The sequence below is a fragment of the Apium graveolens genome, chromosome 5, assembly GCF_009905375.1.
Source record: "Apium graveolens cultivar Ventura chromosome 5, ASM990537v1, whole genome shotgun sequence".
NCBI lineage: Eukaryota > Viridiplantae > Streptophyta > Magnoliopsida > Apiales > Apiaceae > Apium > Apium graveolens.
In genome coordinates this window covers 62,582,996-62,593,418 of record NC_133651.1, presented here as the reverse complement: position 1 = coordinate 62,593,418, position 10,423 = coordinate 62,582,996, and the positions used below count along the sequence as shown (strand labels likewise).

The 10,423-nt window shown below is 30.7% G+C and overlaps 1 protein-coding gene across 1 annotated transcript; it reads right to left on the bottom strand.

Moving 5' to 3' along the window:
- Nucleotides 1-6,478: 6,478 nt before the first annotated feature.
- On the bottom strand, nucleotides 6,479-9,985 carry LOC141724088 (ferric reduction oxidase 2-like). The gene is made up of 8 exons (XM_074526073.1): nucleotides 9,693-9,985; nucleotides 9,459-9,561; nucleotides 9,164-9,355; nucleotides 8,837-9,071; nucleotides 8,356-8,683; nucleotides 8,018-8,261; nucleotides 7,060-7,763; nucleotides 6,479-6,961 (listed from the first exon to the last, which is right to left on the bottom strand). The coding sequence occupies exons 1-8, from the start codon at nucleotides 9,850-9,852 to the stop codon at nucleotides 6,822-6,824; spliced, it is 2,106 nt and encodes a 701-aa protein (XP_074382174.1). The 5' UTR covers nucleotides 9,853-9,985; the 3' UTR covers nucleotides 6,479-6,821.
- Nucleotides 9,986-10,423: the final 438 nt, after the last annotated feature.

The window sequence follows — 10,423 nt, the reverse complement described above, 5'->3', positions numbered from 1 at the left end:
GAAAACCTTGTGTTTGGAAAAGAAAAGTTTTACTAAATTCATTTTATCATTACCGAGAATATGAAATCATTCAGACTCTTCCGAGTCAAAACTCATTCTAAAGTTTAATTTCAAGAATTCAAAGATAGAGAAATGGATCAAGGATAAGCAAAGTTCAATTCTAGGGATCTTGATCAAATGATCACAAGGTACACAAGTTAGGGAATCATAGCAGTTTTAAGGATCATCGTGAATAAGATTATAAAGAAATGAAGGATTATTACTCAAGGGATTCACAAAGGTTCTCATAGGGTTTACAAGAATTCAAGGTATTAGCAGGTGATCAGGATAAGAAAAGGTTACCAAAGGGTTTGAACAATAATCTTATAAATAACAAGTTCCCAAGGACAATGAAATGATATCTCAAGAATCAATAACAGGGGTGCATCGCTATAAAAGTTCAATACTCTACATGGCCTGAACAATAATCTTCTTATCCTGAAAATAGCTATTGAGTGCAGTGCATCCATTAAATACTTTTGTTCCGTGAGTTTAAACTCTTATTCTCCTATTCCTCCCCTGCTGGCTGTCAAAATGAAGGCGTGGGATATTGGAGAAGCGGTGAAAGAAAAAATGAACAATACCGTCAATAAGAGAATTCCATGATGCAGCAAATTAAGATCTATAATTTGAAGCAATCGAAGATTTATAAGGGCAAATTTGAATGTTTGTTGTGGTATATGAATCACTGTATACAAGAATTTTGATGTTGGAAACGGCCTTAATAATCTGGGAGTATCTCAAACAAGAGTTTCAAGAAAAGGCAAGGACAAAGAACATTGAATTATGAATCTCAATAGACAATTTGAGTGGCAGATAGTATAAGAATTTTACGATACTCTGTAGTATAGAATTTAATCAATCACACTTTTATACCTATATTCCATTCGGCTATAACCACAAAACACAACCCAAGAATCAAACATTAACATGCATCACCAAAATCGCATATAAACCTGGGATCAAGTCACCACTCATCCTTTTTAAATCATCTTTTAGCCTAATCACTTACATGCATACCTATATGTTGACATGCATTTACTATTTCTTCTAAAACCAAATCGAAATCATCTCTAAAGTCCATTTAAACACATCGATCAATCTTAATTCTTCAAGAACAATCAAGTACATTCAAAATTTTTAAGAATCATAACATGCATGCAACCATTTAAGCAATTGTTCTACCAATCAATCTAATTATCCAATAATTTCTAAGGATAAACATCAACAAGTCATTTTCATCACAAAAATCAATTTGATCCTCTAAAAATCAAGAATCCATACGGGTTTTAAGAAATCATCACATGCAAACATTATTCCAAATCCTTAAATCATCAATTATTCTAATTCCTCACTATTATCCTAAAACAATAACCCACAATCACTTTAATCAACAAAAATCAACTTAATAACTTTTAAAATTAAAAACCCATTCGGTTTTTAGGTAATCACCACATGCAAATACTGAAAATAAGTTTTACGAATGTTAGAGCTCAGTTAGAACATCATCACTCACCACCGGTTTACTGGAGTTCATCACCGGTGGCGGTGGCTTCACGGTGGTGCCCCCACTAAGGGGTTTCCAACCTTCAACCACCAATTTTCACAACAAATTCACACATGCAAGCACATATCATCACTTCAAATCATTTAAAAATTAAACACCTTTTTGTTCTCATAAGAACCGAATCAAAACAACCAACTTCAACTTCAGATTTTTCAAAAACCTTAGAGATAGCAACATGCATCTATATATCTAGATAGATGAAGCAAAATCTCACATAATCATGGTCTTACAATCGAAAATGATGAAGAATTAAGGGAAGGGTTGAAGAGAGAGAGAATATCGAGAGTGAGAGAGAGAAAAAGAAATGAGAGAATGAGAGAAGAAGAGAGAGGTCGAGGTAAGGAAAGAAAATAAAGGGGGTGAGTGGGGTTTATATATTACCAAGGAAGGGTAGTTTAGTAATTAGGCAATTATATCACCAAATCATTCTTTATTCCTTTCCAAAAATAAATTTAATTAATAAATATCTCTCTCAGAAAAGATGGAATTGGTACGATTAATAATTTTATAATTGAGATCTCGAAATTAGCTTTTCAGCCATATTTTCAGAATGATTTTTAAGTGTACGCTTTATTTAATACGAATTTTACAAGATTGCACTCAAAATAGAATTTTAACTTGATAAAATCATTTTAAAATGCACCAATCACGAAATAAATCCGTCTATCATTTTTAGAAAGTCTCTGTGACTATTTTAAAGATAACAAAATAAATTCCACGCTTTGACCTTACTCAAATAATTTTATAAAAATGTATAAAGGTTCAATAATCCTTATTTAATTCAAAAAAATCCCTTAAATCCTTTTAAAAATTAACAAATCACGTAATCATGCATACAAACAAGCAAGCACATATATATACACATCACAACTCATGTCTGATCATGAAATTTCCCTTTTTTATTATTATTCCTCTTTTTTACGTAACGGGTTGCATTCTGCTTGACGGCCCGACGCTAAGCGTTTCAATTACGCTTTACAATTATCTTTACCAACCGACACGTCACTAGAACATAATACTCACTTAAATATTCCATTTCACATATCAACACATAGTTTACATTTAAACACTTTAATCCCTTTTTAAGATGGGTTCGTTCTATCTGACGGCTCGATAACACAGCTTAACCCCTATGCTGACGCATCAAATTGGAACGCATCTTTCTACGCTCCCAGATACTAATATACAACAAGGACAATTAACCAACAAAATCATTTAGTCACATAATTTATAATTACACCTCAAAAATCATACTTTATTCACTTAATTATGTCGCGAACTTCCCAGTCGTTATAGTGAGTCTTTAGTATTATAATCTTTATTGATAAGTGAAATCATGTATAATTTGATATTTTTTTCATATGTTTTTTACTTTCTTGCACATAATTTTAAGTCCTTTGACCGCATGGATAAAATAATATTTTTTAAAATTTTCTTTTTATAAATTAAAATTTTAGTTATATATTTTTATTCATAAAAAGAAAAATTAAAAATTATTATTCGAACTATGCGGTCAAAACACTTAGAAGTGTGTGCACAAAAGTTAAACGTCATATAAAAAACAATGTACTAAAAGTATTAAAGTATCTAAATTTTGTTTTAAACACAAATCAACTTCTATTTTGTGTAAATTTTTATTTTCAATTAGTTAGTGTTCATCCAATCGTCTATTTAATTTTATAAAATAAAAAATAAGTGAATTTATGAATTACATTAAAATTTTATTAAGTTACGTTAAATTAAGTAAAATAATATACATTTGTTTTTAATTTGGAAAACTATTAACTAATAAGTAAACCACTAACACAAATTGACTTCTATTCTCCGTAAACTTTATTTTCTATTAGTTAGTATTCATCCTAGCGTTAATTTATTTTATATTGAATAATAATATTTTAAAATAATTAATGATAGTAAATGACTTTAGTGACATTTATTAACTTTTAAATCGAAACTTATTGATTTAACGATCGTATTTGTTATTGTCCATCGCAGCGCTATTTACTCTTTAGTTAAAAAACATTGTTTAACGGTAACAATTTTATGGGCTGTATTTAGATTATATTAAGTAATGGTAAATTAAGTATAATAACATTTATTTACTTTTAATTTGAAAAAATTATTTTTATCGATAATTAAGTTATACTAAATAAACTATATTGAATAAGCTAATTATAAAGTAATTAACAAATAAATTAATATCAAATTATCTAAAATAACAAATATTTGGTTCGTAAGATAAATATACAATCCGCTTTAAAAAAGCAAAACTAATATGTTAGAGATCTATATCAAGTAAAACAATGCACAACTAGAATTATACTAGAAATTTACAAGTTATTCGATTCGTTTTAACCATATAACTATTTTTTGCGAGTATCAATTTAATATTTGATATTCATATATTAATTTCAATCCGTGTTTCGCACGGATTATAAATTCAATTATCTACAAATAATAATTCGATATATTTAATTTCGGGCTCGTGCTTTGTACGGGTTATCAACTATCTATACTAATAAACGAAAACATGTTTTTTTTAAACACAAAAGTACGAAATCTTGGTATTCACTAGAAAACTATACTAACTATATTTAAAATTTTATGTAAGTATTTTTAAAATTTTATGTAATTAAATCTCAACTAACACAAATTAACTTCTACTCTCTATAAACTTTATTTTCATTTCATTTAAGTATTTTTAAAATTTTATGTAATTTAGTCTCAACTAACACAAAATTACTTATACTCTCTATAAATTTTATTTTTACTTTAATTTTTATTTGTTGGTGTATATATAAGCGTCAGTTTATTTTTAACCGATCAAGCTATATTTCGTATGAATTATGATGTTCAATTTGATAAAAATAATAACTTGATATTATTTTTAATTTCGAACCGGACAGAGATTACCAACTACTAACTAGTACTCCCTCTTCCCTCTCATTTGTTTACACTTTCTTTTTTTGGATGTCCCTTCCAATTGTTTACATTTCAAAATTTTTCAAAAATAGTAAATTTTTTATAATTATATCCTTATTATATAATATGCATAAGAGGGATCTTATCCAAATATTTGGTAGTTATAGTCCTGTACCGCCAAAATAATCTCAACCGTTGGATCATAAAATATAATATTCTAGCCGTTAGATTATAAAATTAGATATTAAAATAAAATTGTAAATACATTATGACTCATAACCCTTCACAAATTCTTCTATAATCAACCGTATTCTAAATTGAATAGAATATAAAATTTAAAACAAAAAGGAATAGGCATCATAAACTAAATAAATAATAAAAAATATCTTATTATATCTTACATTATTTTAAATTGAATAGAACATAAGATTTAAACCAAAAAGAAGTAAAAATCCTAAAGTAAATAGAATAATAATAAAATATCTAATTAGAAAAAAATTAAATCTCTAAAATCAATTAGAAAATTCTTAATACAATAATGAATAGAAAATAATCACATTGTTCTAATACTATTTAAACACGAGAATACGATATAATTTCCAAGTACGATTCTAGATAAAATATGATTAGAGATTCAATCAATCATAAATAAAAAGAATTGTTCTACTAATCCCCAAATACAAAAATATGAAGCAATGATATAACTCTAATATGATGCAATGATATAATCTTAATAGCTATATAATATACGTGACAAGAAAGTAATTAAATTCAACATTCGTATATTTTTCAATATCTGCATAATTGTTGGAACAATATTACAATAAACTGTAAAAAATTATAACAGTATAAATACAAACAAGAGTAACAATATATTTACATTAAAAAATTCTAAAATAAATTTATAAAATTTTAAAGAATAAAACAAATATATTTTAAAAAACCGTGCATCGCACGGGCTATAAGCTAGCTTTTAAAATAACTACATCCACTACTTCTCTTCATACCAATTTTATACATATATTATTAATCGGTCTCACTACTTTACACTTTTTTTAATTTTCTTCCACTACTTTATAATTTTTTTTAAATTTCGTGTTCAATCCAAATGTAAATATTTGAGAGGGACCGACGGAGCCTGAAATAAATTCACCTCGTCTATCAATTATCAAAATGGGCCTGAAACTGACTGTTGTTTGGATCTTGTATTAGTTGTCTAGAAGTATTGTTGGGCGGTGGGCCTAATGAGCACTAAAATTGTTTCCTTTTCATAAGATAAAGTTGAATTGATGTAACATGCTTTTTAATCTTTGTCCATTGCATTCCAATTATTGTTGAAAGCCATTGCCAGTTGCTACTACAAGATTCCTAGATAGATTTTCATTTCATTTGTCATGTATTGTATTGTATTTTTATAAAATAAAGCACCCAAGTTAACCAATGTATTGGCCCCATTCTTCCCCCACCTTCGCATTGGAAATCTACTCGTTTGTGTTTTCTTGTCATTGTTATTTTCTTCTTCTTCTTCTTCATTTGTTTTCAAGTTAGCTGTTTTTGTCGACATTTTTAGTTGTAAATGATAACTCTCTTCTCTCTATCTCACTAGTTTCCTGACATTTGGGATTGGCAAAAAAGTTTAAGAAGTATAAAGAAAAGATAAAAAAACGAAGGCATATTGATGGCACCTATTAAAATTAAAAGGGTAAGCAAAAAATTATAATTTAGGAGCAAAAGTGTTAATGAAAAGATAAAAATACCCTCACACAGTCAATCCCATACTGTTTTTTATTTGCTCGTGTTTATGATAATAGGCATAGGGGGGCGGTTTTTTATTTTGTGTTTATGTTAGAATGGGCCTGGCCTAGGCTAAACCGGGCGATTGCCCAAACCAAAGTACGTTTGGCGACAAAATAATAACCAAAGCAAAACATAAATATAAAAGTGGCCCAATATCTTTTATTTATAAATATACAACACAGAAGGAACACAGCAGCAAGAGAGAACACGACTGTTGATTAAAATTTACAGTTTTAATTTCTTTCTCCAGCATCACTTTTCTTACATATCCGATTCCAAGGACCTGATGTTTTTCGAAACTGGGTACTGTGGTTCTTACGAATAAGCAACATATAAATCCTATATGATAAGGCAAACATTACAATATGACCATGCATTAAAACAAAAACTTATTCGAATCTTGGTAAAACAATTACAACATTTGTTCTTAATACCACTTCATTTCTGTAACCGATATCAGAAAACTCTTCCAATCATCAAAACATCATAAGAGAAATCACCAACTGAAACTGATGGACTCAAAATGAAGATTTTTTGCCAAACCAGATGAACATATGTTGGCAACCTCATGTCTCATCTTCTTTGGTCCACAGACAAGTACTCCAACTCTCGATTCCTTTCGTTCAAACAAATATCCTGCAATTTTATTTTCAAAAATTAAGTTCCATGTCATTAACACAACATACCAATATTAAGTTTGTTAATTAGTAAATAGATGAGAGAACTGAACTCACTCTTCAAATCTGGCCTTTCACCATAGTACACGTTTGTTGATTGGACAAGTGATTGCTGTGGAAGACTTTCAAGCTCTCTTTCGGCATTAAAATATGTAGAATTTGGAGATGCCGTTGGTGTTGCACCCTCAATATTCTGTATCTGTGTAGTTTCCATGGCATTTTTGTTCTTGTTCCACAGGAAAGCCGCGGTTGAAGTTATGGCTATAGAGATACATATGAGTAACATACTTAACGAGCCTCGTGCTGTGTAAGAATATATATGATTTGTGTTATGGTCAATTGGGTATATATAGAAGCGAGTTACAATCCCCATCAGTACGAGAAATAGTACAAAAGACGAAGATATGATTGCACCAAGCCAAAGCCAACTGTTTCTGCCAAGATTTGAAGTTATGCTCCTGTGTGATGGATTGGGTTTGAACCATACGGATCTTATGTTCTTTATTTCTGTTGTTTGTTGTTTCTCTCTTGTTACGTATGCTTCAATCTGTAATTCTAAGTTGGAAAAGTTTGAGGGCCCGTCTGAAATTGGAAGAAGTAGATCAAGCATGGTAAGGTCTGAAGAGTTTTTGAACGAAGTGATTAGAAGAATTTTAGGAGTCTTGCACTTTAGTGTTTCACACATGTGTACAAGCTCCCGAAAAATGGAGATGAATGGGGTGATTCCACTTCCTCCGCTTATCATTACAAGAGCATCGTGCCTGCAATTTTACATTTTTAGTTGTATCAGAACATAGTAATCACAGCGTATAATCAAGAATGCAGTGTTATCCGAGAAGACAGGTTCACATGACTTGTTAGCAAGATTAGAGTAAAATTTTGGCAGATAAATTCACGAAAACATGTTACCAAAATCGTATTGATATTAGATAGGAAAAAAATGAATATAGTGACCCTTGCACAAAATCTTCATACCAAATGTTAGCCTGAACACATGATTATACTCCTAGCCTACCTTAAGAAATTGGTCGAGGCAGGGCCATAAGGTCCTTCGACAGAGACATCAAGACGATCAACGGAAGAACGTGAGGAGAGAATGTGAAACAGTCTCTTAGACCAACTTCCATCCCCTTTGATCATGACACTCATCTTCTCGGGCTCCAGTTTACTATTTGAAGTAATTGTAAAAGGATGCCATTGAACTTTGGATATGCTAGGCACATTTACAAACATAATGCTTGTTGGAGTATAACTCAAGCCTGGTTACCACAGAGTTGTCAAAATCATCAATTAATAATTATCCAATCTAATGAGGATAATTAAATAACAACTGTGCTACATATGTAATTGTACCTTTGGTCTTGGAGAAGTTAAGTTCAACAGTTTCACATGGTAAAAGGCGAGCTGAAACTAGACGAATATGTTGTCGTGATTGGAGAAATCGAAGAAATCGATCAATTAAGAAGAGGTAGAGACCAGGGAGCATAGTGCAGGCATATGAGAAGCCCACATGGAATACAAAGAAAACAATAAAGACAATGTAAAGATGATGAGTGTAGAAGAAGAGCTCGAATATCTTCCTTCTAATACGAGGAATCGTCATCACCCACATAACCAATCCACTAGCTAAAGCTACTTCCCCAGCTACAACTGATATATCAGCTTTAGCCCACTGCCGCATCTGCATGCAATAACAATTTTTAAAAAAATTAAAAAAATTGATTCAGGACATAAATTTCATTTTAAAAATTATTGAAGATCATTAAAATTATTTTTGGTCCGACATATAAACTTATTTTCAAATTAAGATTGAAGCCAATGCCAGGAGAGATACCTCTTCCAGAGTGTGTACGCAACCCCACACGAAAATGTAACAAAGGCCATGAGCGGTAAAGAGGTTCATAACAATGTGGCCTAGCCATATGTGATACTTGACACTTCCCTCTGAGGTAATTCCCAACAATGGCAACACTGACGATCCCCGAGTCACCGGAAAGAACAGAAATGCTAGACATATGTTCCCCGTTAGCCCAAGCATTAGTCCTGCATTAGCTAGCCTTGATTCCCAACTGCCCAAAAAGATAAACATGATTATTTCTTGCCTGAAATTACAGTTTATGTTAATTAAATTACTTGTGTATAGGGAGGGAGGAAGTCATACACTGTTTCACCCCACATTGCTGCTGATTTTGCGGTAATTTTAGCAAAACTGATTCCTACGTAAACTGAGAAAGACCAAGCTAAGAGAGCGATGAACATGATGAAAAAACATAGCTCTATTCCAGAAACAATGCCTAGTCCCTTCATTATCATTGGCCTCTTCCATGCATCTGCTCCCTGTTTCTTGGCATCCCTTTTAATTTTAAGAAAATAGAAAATAAATTACATTAATTTCCACATCTAAATATTATAATAATGGAATTGTACTAGTTAATTGAAAAATTAATTTTGTGTACCCTTCTTTTTCAGGGCCTGTAGTTTTAGTCCCAAAATGAAGATACACACATCCTAAGGCCGCAATGAAGAGAATTGGAAATGTGTTGATGAGGATTGTTGCACCTGTTCATTTCAATTCAGCAGGGTATATAAATTACTACATATGATTAGAATACAAAACAGTCATAGTTTCTTAAAAGTGTTGTACATAGATAAGACAATAAAAATGGATTTAATTAGATAAAATAAAGAACCTTGTGTTCCAAAGTAAGTAGACATGGTATCTGCTCCAATTTTGAGTAGCCAGTGATGATTATATACATCTGTAGGTAACATCACCCATATGAATATGTAACCTCCAAACAAAACCATCAGTATCATCCTTATCATTACTTGGATACACTTTGCCTCCATCCTTAAATCCTCTCTCTCTCTCTCTCTCTCGATGTGTTAATGTTTGTATGATACGGAAAGATAAGTATATAGGGTATCTATATATAGGAGGAGAATGTTCATGTATCATGTATGCAGGAAGATAGTATGAACGGAAACATGGAAAACACACAGCTAGCTTAAAATGAAAAAGTAGCATGTTTCATGTCTCTGATTAGTGAATGCAGTTACATTCTTTTCCGGTATATAACATAACGTCTTGACTATCAGTCCGAGATATATCCTCTTTAATGGTCATTGATTATCTTAGTATATTAATTGGTTAGTAATTAATTATATTAACCTAAAATAAACACACAGGTATAGACAAATAATCGTATAATCTTGTTTCCAAAAACAATTGTTGAACTAAAAATCATATGGTTTTCAAAAACAAATACTTGAATCTTCTCAAAAAACAAAAACAATCAAAGATGGATCAGCAAGAAGTAAAATTTGTTTCTTATGAAATTTAGTTTAATTAATAAAAAATGATTCTGGTTATAAATCACCATCAATCACATTCCATTAAAATGATGGAAGAATCAGGTAA

Coding starts and splice junctions, on each gene's coding strand:
- LOC141724088 (XM_074526073.1), bottom strand. CDS start 9,852: ATGGAGGCAAAGTGTATCCAAGTAATGATAAGGATGATACTGATGGTT. Junction 9,562..9,692: donor TACTTACTTTGGAACACAAG/GTTCTTTATTTT, acceptor TGAAATGAACAG/GTGCAACAATCCTCATCAAC. Junction 9,072..9,163: donor GCAATGTGGGGTGAAACAGT/GTATGACTTCCT, acceptor CTTTTTGGGCAG/TTGGGAATCAAGGCTAGCTA.